The sequence below is a fragment of the Neofelis nebulosa genome, chromosome 15 (assembly GCF_028018385.1).
Source record: "Neofelis nebulosa isolate mNeoNeb1 chromosome 15, mNeoNeb1.pri, whole genome shotgun sequence".
In the NCBI taxonomy this organism is placed as follows: Eukaryota; Metazoa; Chordata; class Mammalia; order Carnivora; family Felidae; genus Neofelis; species Neofelis nebulosa.
In genome coordinates, this window is record NC_080796.1 from 6,537,014 (window position 1) to 6,550,959 (window position 13,946).

A 13,946-nucleotide genomic window follows, 5' to 3' on the forward strand; every position below is an offset into this window, starting at 1 on the left:
CCTTCCCCTCCCCCATGGGTTTCTGTTAAGTTTCTCAGGATCCACATAAGACTGAAAACATATGGTGTCTGTCTTTCTCTGTATGGTTTATTTCACTTAGCATCACACTCTCCAGTTCCATCCAGGTTGCTACAAAGGGCCATTTACTGTGATTTTTGAGATAGTTGATTTGAATCTGTCATCATGCTGTTTGATTTGCATTTGTCCTATCTGCTCCTTGTTCCCGTTCTCTTCTTTTTCCGCTTTCTTTTAATCAAGTAATTTTTATGATTCAGTTTTATCTATTTATTTATTTATTCATTCATGTATTCATTTATTCATTTATTTATTTAGGCTTCCTAGCTAGAACTTTTCAGTTTTGCTGCTTTAGTGGTCGGTTTAGGGTTTATAGTCTATGGTTTCAGCATCACAGTCTCCCTTCCAGTAACGTTATACCACATCGCATAGAGTTTAGGCAAATCACAAGAGTTGACTTCCATTTCTTCTTTCCTAGACATATCCTTCCTGGGTCAGTGGGATTATAGTGTTCCTGAGGTTTAGGTAGATTTGGGCCATTTTTTTCCCCTGTCCTTGTCCCCTGCCTCTTTGGGCAATTGTATATTTCCCAGTTGAAGTTTTCTCCCAAGTTTCCTATGTTAAACTTCAGTCTTTTGTTTTGTGAGGTCTAATATGTGTTTATTCCTACCCATCGTATTGTTCATGGCTAACATAATTTACATCTCTGTAAGTGCTATTTGGTTTTTAAATCAATACCTTCCATGCCTCTAGTTATCTTTTCATGCTTTGTTTGGAGATATAGTTAAGTTACTTACAAACAGTTGGATCCTTTAGTCTTGCTCTTACGAATTATTGGCTGAATCCAGAGTGGTGATCAGCCTATGGCAAATTATGAGTTTTTCTATCTTAGCTAATGTGAATAGATACTGTCCCTCGTGCTGTGGGAGCAGCAGGCAGTGTTTCCTCTACTCTTTTCAGATTTTTTTCCCCTTGATGACTTCCTTCCATGTATGCACTGGTTGTTACTCTGCCGAATAGCCAAAGGGGACCCTGTGCAGATGCCCAGGGTTCTTTCTGTGTCCTGCTTTCTCCTCTCTTGGATGCTGACCTGTCGTCTCTATCTGCCTTGACTTCACCAGACTCTCAGTTTTGCCACCTTGACTCAAGGACTCTGGTGAAATCTACTTAAATAATATATGTCTCTTGTGTCGTAGCCTGAAAACTCCCTCAAGGCAGTGAGCTTGGGCATACGCGTTAGGCTAACGTGTTTTGTTTTCAGGGATCATTGTCCTTCATTGTCTGAAGTTCTGTGTCTTGAAAATCATGTTAAAATTGTATTTTGTCTGTTTTGTTTTTGCTTGCTTCAGGTAGGAAGATCAATCAGTACGTGTTACCCCATCTTGGCCAGAAGCAGATTACAGTGGAACTTCGGCACATGCTCTAGACTGTCGAGAGTGCTTGTCTTCCTCCTTTGCTTAATTGTCTCCTGCTCATCCTTCATTCCTCAGTATAGTTATCTCTTCCTCAGGGACATCTATCTTCCTTGGGCCCAATCTAGATCAAGTTATGATCACAGAACTCTGTCTTCTAATAGGAACTATCTGAATTTAGAATTACCATTTGAGTTGTCTTTCTCCTTCACTAGACTTTAAGCTAATCGAGAGCCAGGGGTCTTCTCTATTGTATCTGTAGAGCTGAGTATAACATCTTCCACTGAAGGTATATATTTATTCAATGTGTGAATGAGTGAATTGAAGATGCACAGGCCTGTATATGCAAAAAGTACTCATCTATTTTATTTCTGTTTCTTCTCTGATGCAGATTATGCTGGCTTCTTGAAAATCCGAGATATATGTGTTTCTTATGAGAAATTAAGGAAACTTAACAAAAATCACTGTAAACTTCTTATGGGAAAAATGACAGAAATGGACAAAGTGGTTAGTGCACTACAGAACGAGCTACGAGAAGCCAAAGACATGATATCACGGTTAGAACATCAAAAAGTGGAATGGGAACGTGAATTCTGCAGTTTGAGGTACAGCATCTTGGCTTTAAGGAAATATTTCAACTGTTTCCTTTTATACTACAGATGTGTAGGGGCAGTTTTCTAATTGCTGACTTACCTTATGGGATTTTCCTGGAAAGAATACTTGTTTAGTGTTGTGAGGTGTGTGATTCTTGGCAATAACACAGCAAGTTCTTAACAGTGAATACTTCTAATACTTTAATGTATATTCCAAATCACAATTTTAATGGCCCTATAAAAGTCCACCATAGTCCAAGAAACATCATTATTTAAGAGATTGAATTATGCTTGTTTTTCATCTTTCAGTATTTTAATTAATGCTGTCAGGAATGTCTTTTATATAAATCTGTTTCTACATGTCTGCTTACTTACTTGGAATCAATTCTTCAATATAATGTAATCTGGTTAAAGTATAAACATTTTTAAAAAGGTCTTTGATCCATATTTTTAAGTTGTTCTCAGGAAAGTTTATATTACTTTCTGTACCTACTAACAGAGTATAAAATGGTCATTTTTCTCAAGAGAGTAAAATTTGCCAAAATTGAATCCGTTTTCTTCTTAACATGCAGGGGCTAAAAAGTAAAGTGGGGGTGCCTGGGTGGCTCAGCTGGTTAAGCATCTGGCTTTGACTCAGGTGATGATCTTGTGAGTTTGAGCCTTGCTTTGGGTGGGCTCGAGCCCTGCTTTGGGTGAGCAGGAGCCCCGCTTCGGGAGAGCTCCTCTTCTCTCACTCTGTCTCTCCCTCTCTGTCTGCCCCTCGTGGGATTCTGTCTCTCTTTGTCTCTCTCTGCCCTCGTTCACTTGAGTCATCTCTCTCTCAATAAAAAATTTAAACAAAGTAAAATGGGGGCCCCTGGGTGGCTCAGTCAGTCAAGCGTCCGACTTTGGCTCAGGTCATGATCTCAGGGTTCGTGAGTTTGAGCCCCACATCGAGCTGTGTGTTGTCAGTGCAGAGCCCACTTCGGATTTTCTGCTTCCCTCTCTCTCTCTCTCTGCCCCTCCTTTGTTTGCATGGGCTCTCCCTTTCTCTCTCAAAAATGAATAAACATTAAAAAAAAGTAATACGGAAAGTGATTACTGATAAGTTTTTTCAACATCTCTGTCATAGGTAGATAACATTAATTCAAGAGTGTATGCTGAAAGGTCATATTACTCTTTATTGTTTACTTAATCAATACGTATCCTGTGTTGTTCTAAAAGGGATGTTTAAGTGATTCGTAAAGTAGGTAATCACCCTCAACAAGGTAAGTTGCAAGTGTTGTGGAAGAAGAAACAAAAAGTATAGGCAACAGATATTAGACTCGTCAGCATAGTCTTGGATGACAGTAATCTGCACGTGTATGTTGTGTAAACAACATCCACAGATGCTCTCTTACACTGCACATCATTTTTGGAGGTACCTGTAAGGTTTCGTCAAGTGGAAATTTTATTTCCAGTGAATTGATAAACTTGCTTATAAACAGTAACTTCTCTTTTTTTTTTTTCAACTTTTTTTTTTTTTTTTTTTTTTTTTTTTTGGGACAGAGAGAGACAGAGCATGAACGGGGGAGGGGCAGAGAGAGAGGGAGACACAGAATCGGAAACAGGCTCCAGGCTCCGAGCCATCAGCCCAGAGCCTGACGCGGGGCTCGAACTCACGGACCGCGAGATCGTGACCTGGCTGAAGTCGGACGCTTAACCGACTGCGCCACCCAGGCGCCCCAGTAACTTCTCTTTTTAATGAGAAACTGAATTATCTGTCCTATGGAGGAATAATTATACCTGTGGGAAAGGGGGTAATTTTCAACTCTAACTTTCCTGAATAATTTCAAACTTCCTTTCCTACAACATCTACCAGAGTTATTACTGACTAAAACTAACGAAGTTGCATAATGCTTTCTCCTGGCTTTTTTTCAACTGTATATATGGTTTGGAAGAGATTGAAGTGACAAATTAAAAACATGAGCCCTACAAGGAAAACAATCGGAAAACATAGAAATTTTTCATTTGGATAATAAGCCAACTTATGTGGAACCAGATCATAAAATGAACTTTTTATGTCTAACAAAGCAAATTTTAAAAGAAGCACATGTAATTGCAGATGTACCTTAAAACAAGAAGAAGAAGAAGAAAGAAGAAATACTGATATGTTATATGAAAATATTAGGGAAAAGTTAAGAAGAAAAGAAGACGAATATAAGAAAGAAGTTGAAACAAAACAACAAGTTGAACTCGCTCTTAGAACGCTAAACATGGAATTGAAGGCCACCAAAAATCAGGTAAGTCAGTTTTTGATAAAAACTGTATTTCCATCCATGTTACATAGTGTAATATTATACACATATATTTTATAGTATCCCTTTGACTCAAGATATATTATTTAGGTTTAAAATAAAACATGGGATTATGTTCTTTTGAACATTTTTTTAAAGTTCTCCACTTCAGCTTTTGACCTTTTTTTTTTTTTTAACGGTATGAGACCAGAATCATAATGAAATGTGTCTCCAGGTTGTAGAAGAGCGCAGTGACACTCAGTGGCAACTTTCTCCATATCAGAAGGCCAGAGTCTTACAAGATGGAAGTCTAAACAATCACCTTTACAAGCAAAAGGAGCTAGAAATGGCTCATAAGAAAACTAGTCCTAAGGTATCTTCTTTAGTTATTTTGAAGTACATGTGTGTATGTATTTGTATACATTCTATGTTTTAGTTATTATTACTTTTACTCCGTGTGTGTTTATAAATGTGTATATATATATATATATATATATGTATATATATATATATGTATATATATATATATACGTATATATATGTATATATGAAACTGAACTCTGTTCATCATGGAAACTATAGAGGATTTTAAAAGCACATATATTTTGCGGAGGGGCATGGGGGACGGTGGCATTTCTGCTTCGCTGGATAAAATAATATTCTTGATTAAATGCATTTGTCTGCAACAATTAGTGACATTCATAATGTCCTCATCCAAAGGAGAGGCTTTTATTACTTTCTGTAGGAATCGATGAGCTTTCCCTAATCTCAATACTATTGCTACTAGCAACATGTGTTTTAGTTTTGAACAGTTACTTCACTGCCTTGATATATTAATAGGTTAGTTGAACACTTCCGCTAATGGACAGGAGGACAAGTGTAGCCAGTTCACTGATCATATGTTCGGTATCAAGTCTCCTACTTTTGAGAAAAGTAACAGTTTTGCTTCAAGTAGCATCCTATTTCATTACAAGGAACTTTTGATAACAATGGTATGCTGTGGTATATACTTAATGATAATTTATTGATAGGTATTTTATTCCTAATAAAATAGCTGAGTGTATTTCCCCTCTTTTATATTTATTACTGTTTTCAACATGAAGAGGAAATGCAAGTTATTACAGCAGTAAATAATCTCATGGTTTTCTAAGAGATGTATAAATTTCACCTTATTTCCTATGAGTATTTTGAAATACAAGACTTCTTTCGTACTTGTGTATTTACACTAGAGAAGTGGCAGTGGTTGGTGCAAGAGCACTAGTTGTGGAGTGAGAAGACCTGGGGAGAGTCCTGCAGCTCACCGTTTTAATCTCTCCATTCTAGAATTGTGATAACCAAATGAGTTCATTGATGTATGTAGAAGTGTTTCTATTATAGTACAGTGCCTAGATTTTTCAGTTATCAATAGATATAATTCTTATAACTGACTATAGAAATGGTAGCAAAGTAGATATCTATGAAATATTCTCAGGAAAGAAGAATTTTAGGAAATTTAATCTGTCCGAGTATATGCAGAGCTAAGGATTGTACTGTGGGGTCGCTGTGTTCGATACCTACTGTAAACTCAATTTTTAAGTATAGTCAGATTTATTAATCTTTTATTTTAGGCCTTCTGGTTTGTTGTAAATCAGAGAAAGGCTTTTCCAATTCTGAGATTCTGAACACTTTTCTCACAAAGACTTTTTAACTTTCATGCCTTCATTATCTTCAGTTAAAGTTCTGAACTTTTGGGAACTTATGCTTGTCTAAAATTTGAGATTTGGAGCCAACTTTATTTTTTTCCAGTTGGATATTCACTTACTGTAACCTTCCTTCCTTCCTTCTTTTCTTTTCTTTTCTTTTCTTTTCTTTTCTTTTCTTCTTTTCTTTTCTTTTCTTTTCTTTTCTTTTCTTTCTTTCTTTCTTTCTTTCTTTCTTTCTTTCTTTCTTTCTTTCTTTCTTTTCATGTTTCTTTATTCATTAGAGAGAGAGAGAGAGAGAGAGAGAGAGAATGCAAGAAGGGGAGGGGCAGGGAGAGAGAGAGCGAGAATCCTGAGCAGGCTCCTGACTGTCAGCACAGAGCCTGATGCGGGGCTTGAACCCACAGAATGTGAGATCATTCCCTGAGCCAAAATCAAGAGTCAGACACTCAACCAACTGAACCACACTGGCACCCCCTGCAACCTTTTCATTGTTTAAACACAGATTATACTTTAATTTCAAAGAAAATCATGATACTGCCATTTTATTGAGTGCTATCTGAAAATGTGCTTGGTTTTACTTAGCTTTCTGATAATCAGGAGAAAACACAAGATCGGTTGCATAAAAACCACATGTTGCAGGATGAAATTGTCGTGCTAAGACTGGAAAGAGACACCATAAAAAAATCAGAACTAGGCAGGGAGATAATACCTTTTGTGTCTTTAACTGAATTCAGTGAACAGGAATGTGTATGTGTTACAAAAAGACGGTGAATTGATGTGTGTGTTGATATTTCTCAAAGTACGTATGTGAGAGTTGTCTATTATTAACATAATTTAATGATAAGATGATTTAGAAAATCAGTAACAGAAATGTCTTATTAGGTAGTTGCAAGACAACTTCAACAAGAACTGGCTGATACTCTGAAGAAACAGTCTATGTCAGAGGCTTCCCCAGAGGTTACATCATATCTTTGTCTGGAAGATGAAACACGGGATCTCAAGAAGAAATTAGCTCAAATCAGAAGTCAGGTATGTAGTAAATGTAACCTGTCAACAGCTAACTTATAGCTGGTTAAATAATATAAAGTGTTTTAGGATACCAATTTCCATGGACCGCTTTCTTTGGTATTTTCATCATAATTAATTTATTATGATTTTAGTATCTTTACAATGCATTTATTTTGTAAACTTCTGCCTTTCCTTCTCCTATTTGTGTTATACATTATTTTCTTATAATACTTTTAGGAAAGTTGAGGCTTTTGTATCCTTCCTCAGAGAAATTGAGAGACTTTTTTCGTTCTTTCTTTAATTTACATTTTTTTTTACATTTTATTTATTTATTTTGAGAGAAAAAGAGTGAGAGAGAGTGTGTGCGTGTGTGTTAACAGGGGAGGGGCAGAGAGAGGAGAGAGAGAGAATCCCAAGCAGGCTCCATGCTGTCAGTGTAGAGCCAGTGTGAGGCTCAGTCTCATGAACCATGAGATCATGACCTGAGCTGAAAGCAAGAATTGGACACTTAACTGACGTAGCCACCCAGGTGTCCCAAGAGACTTTTGTCCCCTACTAAACAATGTTTTTTAATGATATCTCTATTACGATGAGGCAAGCTGGATCAAATCAGAAGATAATGTTTAATGGAATGTTTCAGATAATTGTCTTAGTTCTCATCTTCACTTTTGAGAAGAATGCATATTGATTTCAGGATGACATGTACAGAAAGATCACTTAACAAACCACTTGAACTTCGGCATCTCCTTCATTTTCTTTGCCTTTTAGACATATTGTCAAAGCACGGAAATATTCAGATCATGTGTAGTATGGACACCCAAAAGCGAGAATTAAGAACATTCTCTGTGTCCTGCCATTGGGTTTTTTTAAAGCTATTTTGAGGTACAATACACATACCATAAAAATCACCCATTTGCCACGCACAGTTCACTGTCTCTGTGTACACTCGTGCAACCATCACTGCCATCAAGTAGAATGTTTTCCTCACCCTGAAAGGAAACCCTTCCCCGTTGCCCCCAGCCTCAGGCAACCACCAGTCTACTACTTGGTCTCTCAATGGCGTTGCCTCTTGTGAATATTTCATATAAATGGAGTCACACAACGTGTGGTCCTTTGGGACTAGCTACCTTTACTTAATGTTTTCTGGGTTCATCTGTGTTGATTACAGCTTATATCAGTGCTTCATTTCTTTTTATTGTCAACAGTACTCCATTGTGGGTTAAGGCCCTTGTTCATTCATCAGTTGATGGACCTTTGGGTTGTGTCCACTTCTTGCCTATTAATACTGCTGCTTATGAACATTTATGTAGTTCTTGTGTGGACATCCGTTTTTAATGTCTCTGCCATCAGATTTTATCCTCTGAGTTAATTGGGTTGATTTCACCATCTCTCAGCCATTACTCATGCTGTCCGTACTGTCTTTTTAGTTTCTGTTCCCCTTGAGTAAACCTATGTTATTCAGACTTGGCTCACAGTCTCCTTTCCAATGAACTTTCTCTGACTGTTCTAACTCCCATTAGCTTTAACTCTCTTGACACTTGTCATCTAGCCTGTGCAGAACAATTTAGTCCTTTATTTGACATTATTTTTATTTTTTCATGACAGGTAATTCCGTCTTCCTAAGTATAAATTTAAGGGATAGTAATATTTGATACGTGTGGTACTTATCCTTGTATAAATTGAAAATACTTTAACCTAACAGTTTTTCCGATAAAATTAAGTACTTTATGCCGTATCAATAAATTCTTCTTGGAAACATTGGTATAACAAAGCTTTTATTCTAAATGTATGCTAAGAAATGAAATACTAAATTGAGGGGTGCTGGCTGGCTCCAGTCCTATCAGAGTCTGCCTTTGGCTCAGGTCATGATCTCCATGTTCTTGAGATGGAGCCCTGCATCGGGCTTTCTGCTGTCAGCAGAGCCTGCATTGGATTCGTTGTGTCCCTCACGTTCTGAGCCACTCAGACTCGTGCTCTGTATCAAAAAATAAACGTTAAAAAATGTGTGTATATCTCTATACACACACACACACACACACACACACACTTATAGAAGTAAAACTATTAATGAAAGCACTTAATCAAATAGAGGAGAAATGTTCAATCAAATGTTTAGGTTTTTTTCCCCTCTATGAAAAAGCATGCTAAATTTGTCTTTCTTTCTTACACAGCCAGAACTGTGATTTACAGATTTGTATCACTTTACCAATGCAAATATCTGGGGACAGCTTTTCTGATATGCTTTTACCACAAACCCTTAATCTCTTCATCAGAGTACATGCTAAAGCAGCCTAACGTAAAGAGTATGGACATGAAATGATTGAGGAACTTTAGTTTCTCAAGACTCGTTTGTTTCCATGTCATTGGCTTTCCCTTGCCTCTGATGGTCATGTAAAGGATCTACTACTCAGTCAAGGATGTGCTATTTGTACCGTAGTCTGTGAGCATTCTCCACTCAGTGGTATAGAGAGGAAGTAAGTTAAAATGATTATAAGTGGAAAAAAGTACTGTTGGCTAGTGGCATTGGCAAAGTTTTTTGAAGTACTGAGGAGAGATTCTGGGCCTCATGCTCCCCATTTGCTACCACTTGGGGTGGAATGAAGAATAACCTCAGTATAATTTGTATAGGGGAAAACTTGTTTTGGCAGGCCACCTGCCTAAACTATCACATTGTATTGGAACACAAACTACAGCAACAATAATCATGCTACATGCAGACACTTAGAGCTGACCATGTGCCACGTACCCTTCTAAGTTGTTCATCTATTATTTCCTAATGTAATCTTCCCAACATCCCAGTGGGGTAGATACTATTATTTATTTTGAGATCACTTTTTTAAAGTCCTTTGTTTTGAGAGAGACAGAGAGACAGAGAGACAGAGAGATTTTGGGGAAGGGCATGTAGGGAGAGAGAGAAAGGGAGAGAGAGAGAATCCCAAGCAGGCTCCTCACTGTCCATGCACAGCTCGATGTGGGGCTCAATCACATGACCCTGTGATCATGTCCTGAGCTGAAATCAAGAGCCAGACACTGAACCGACTGAGCCATTCAGGTGCCCCAGTAGGTGCTATTATTACCTTCATTTTACAGATGCAGAGATTGAGACATGGAAGTTTTAGGTAGTGTGCTCAAGGTCATACAGCTCATAATGAGCAGAACTGGGAAATCAGACCCAGGCATTCTGGCCCCTACTAGGATATTGCTTCTCAAATTCTTCCATGAAATATCTTGTCACTGAAAACAGTGTGTTCAGTTTCACAATCACGAGAATAGGAACATAATTCACCTATGTGAATATGTAAAATCATAGTTGATGTGGTGCTTGGAATATGAAAATAGAAATGTTTGCCATAAGGTAAATTCCTATATTTCCTCCATTTGACCAATAGATACATTTGTACATTTATGTGATCATATATAATCTAAAAACATTAACAACGTTATGTTTTTGTAGGAGAGTAAGGTTGGTAAACTATTCTGTAAGAGTATTGAAACATTTCATCTTTGTAGGCCATAGTCTCTGTTGTAGAAGCTGAACTCTTTTGTTATGACCTCAAAGTAGCCATCAATCAGCATGTAGAGGAGAGGGTGGCTGGCTCCAAAAATATTTTACTTACAAGCGGCACTTGGGCGGGTTAGTTGGCTGAGGTCCTGACTCTTAATTTCCACTCAGGTCATGATCCCAAATCCCACATCATGAGACTGGTCATGAGACCGAGCCCCACATCAGGCTTTGCCCTGAGCTAGCAGCCTGCTTACCATTTTCTCTGTCTCTCCCTCTGTCTCTCTTCCCCACTTCTGCATGCTCTCTCTCTCTGTCTCTCTCTCAAGTCAAAAAAAATTAAAGAAACAGATGATGGTGTTCTACTAGATTTTCAGTGGTTAAAATTATTTTTTCTCTATTTTAGTTGCAAGAAGAACAGGAACGACATGGAGAGGCCGTAAGATATGCTGCGGAGAAGAAAGATCATGTGCAAAAGTATAATTTAAGCCTCACAGAAAATAACTTGTTTATTTATAAAGCAGATAAACAGTGTAGTATGGGAAATGTATTAGTTATGCCAGTATATCATTGTTAAGCTGGATACAAATTCCAGCTTTGAGCTATTTTTAAATGCAGAATTGTGGCATATTATCTCTCAATTTTGCACCTTATCCACAAAACACGATGAGAAAAATGGCACAATTCCGAAATCTTCCTCTTGACAAAATTTTAAGGATTTCTGTAATACCCTCATTTGTTCAGAAAGTATGTGATGTTGTTTTAAATTTATGTGTGAGAATAATTATCTTAAGATCTGCATTTTAGGCTACAGGTTAAAAATGCCACACAAGAAGCAACCATCAAACATCAAGCGGCCCAAATTCAATATCTTGAGAGCAACGTGATAAAGACAAGTTTGGTAAGTCGATCTCTTAATGTCTATCCTACTGAAAAGGAATCCGTATTTCACTAGTAGTAGTACATAAGAATGTTTTGGATCCCATGGAAAATCTCACTGCTGCAAAGGTTTGGTTGATATTGTTCCTACTTGCTACTAGTGATGTAATTCTTCTATATAGATGAAGTTGATTGAACTCATAAAGTAATGATGTTTATAGTGAGATTTTCATAAAAAACATTGTGAGAATCTAAAAAAAGCAACATTTTATATATACCACATTGAGCATTTGTTTTAGTCCACCTTTGGCTACTGTTAATAATGCTGCTGTGAACGTTGGCATACAGATGTGTGAGAGTCCCTGCTACTATTTTTCAGCGTGTTTCAAACGTCCCCAATCTTTGAGTGATCATTTGATCTTGAATTCTGACATTCTCTTGTAATCTCATCCCTTCAGTGAGAGTTTGAAAACGGTTATTTTAATGATGATTTGTTGTAATTTGTAATTACAAGTTTGCAATTTATTCTCTTCATTAACAATGACTGGCAGATCATTATGCAAACGTCCTTCTCAAAGGAATGGACTTTTCTCCTTGTTGGATTTTGTAAAGGAAAAGAAATGCCATTGAAAAAGGAGAAATGGCTGCTCTGTCAGGGTCTTACCTAGTAACATAGTGCTCCTACCATTGCAAGTTCAGACTCATTTTTTTTCCATTCACGTGAGTTAATCAGACTTTCAGAGATTTCACAATTCAATCTCAGAAAAGACTAATGTGCCATTCAGGATTCTTATTAATTGATATGTAGTGAAACCACAACTGTTTTCCAAGCAGAACAGTTAATGTCATCCCACTCTCACCCTCGTTTGGAGGATGCTCATTGTAAATCGTAAGTGGGAGCAATGAGGTAGATACACTGACCAACTTGTTTCTGTCAGTCACAAAAGCTATATAATATACATGCAAGTTTCATTAGGCAGCTATACCCGTCAGGGGAACTAGAACATTCTGTTGACTGGTCCTTTTTGTGGCTGAAGAGACATTGAGAATTACTCCTTTTCTAGACGTCTTATTAATGAGTCACATTGTATTAGGGAACTTTTCATGCGAGTAACATGATACTGGGTTGATCAGTCTTCTATGAATGAGAGTGCTAGGCATTGTCCTGCTGTGTCCTAAAGAAATCATTAAGGTCTCAAAAACTAAAATCTGTAAGGATATCCGAAACTGATGAAGCTTATTAAAGAATAACGAGGGATTTTCTCTACATCCCTATAGAAAGGAATTAGGGTTATGGCATGAAATTATCTGCCACTTTAAAGTGTTCCCTGTGAAACAAAAAGATAGCTTTCAGCCAACTCAGTCCATAGCTCTGACTTCTCTAGAAAGTCCTTATCTCCTGAATCCCCAAACCAGGGGCTACCTGGGTGAAGATATTTGATGCACACAGTTTTGAGGAGAAGAATCTGGATTGGGAAGAAGAGGTAGCTCTAGCCAACTTAACCTTCCTAACAATATAGTCAAGTGTGCGTCTGAAAGGAACTTCAGAAGACTTCCATAAGTTGAGATCTCTATGGACTAAGAAATTACTCAAAAGGAAACAAAGGCAAACCAGTGATCACCCAGCCCTTGTGATAAGTATCGTGTTATAAATGAAAAGCGAGACAAAGTATGCTGGTCAGCATCCTAAGGGTAAGGGTGCCTCCTAAGACTCAATAAGAAAAACACACTCAAAGTAACACCGAAAAGAGTCCAAATAAAATGTACACGATTAGCTGTCTACAAAGGTACTCCATGTCAAGTAATGATTTTTTGAGTGCGCGGTTGAGGATGTTGTCTATGAGCACCTAGATGGAAGAGCAAAAAGTACACATGGCCTAGGTAAAGGGGCCAAAGCTGGAAATGTGAATTAGAGAATCTGGTTTTGAAGCCTTAAGAGCAATTCAAAACACAGATAGCAAGGGGCAAGGACTTAATGTCAGGGGTTGCCGTCCTTCAGAAATAAGGTGTGGTTAAAAGAGCAGAGGGATGGCATGGTCATTTTTCTCACCTGCTGCTGAAAAGTGAAGCAGGCAGGATAGAGACCTTAATAAAATTAAAAAAAAAAAAAAAAGATGTTCATGATGACCTTCAAAATGTCTTAGTGGAATGACAGGAGTGAAAGTTAGATTTTAGTGTAAAAGAAGGAAATAAGTGAAGAAAGCTTGAATCTGTGGATGAGACGATACATTAAGGAATGTTCGAGTCCACTGCAAGGGGAGAAGCAGCGTGATAGATGGACAAAGCTTCAAAAGTTAAGCAAATGGTTAATAGAAAAGGAGAAATTGAAATCTTTCTTCCTTATGCAGCTGGTGCTGTGATTTACAGATGTGTAGCACTTTACCAACTGCAAAGCTCTGGGGCCATCTTTTCTGATATGTTGTTACAAAACCTTAATCTCCTCATCAGAGTACCTGCTAAAGCAGCCTAATGTAAACAGTGTGGGCATGAAATGATTGAGGAACTTTGGTTTAGCAAGACTCCATTATTTCCATGTCAGTGGCTTTCCCTTGCCTCTGATGGTCATGTAAAGCATCTATTACTCAATGTAAGAGGTGCTA

The 13,946-nt window shown here is 37.7% G+C and overlaps 1 protein-coding gene across 1 annotated transcript in view; it reads left to right on the forward strand.

Moving 5' to 3' along the window:
* Positions 1 to 13,946, forward strand: part of LOC131496466 (ankyrin repeat domain-containing protein 26-like) — a 95,888-nt gene that overhangs the window by 48,213 nt on the left and 33,729 nt on the right. Inside the window, 5 exon segments of the mRNA XM_058702025.1 lie at positions 1,819 to 2,032; positions 4,104 to 4,281; positions 6,840 to 6,986; positions 10,874 to 10,944; positions 11,275 to 11,368. Of these exon segments, the coding sequence (XP_058558008.1) occupies positions 1,819 to 2,032; positions 4,104 to 4,281; positions 6,840 to 6,986; positions 10,874 to 10,944; positions 11,275 to 11,368 (704 nt within the window).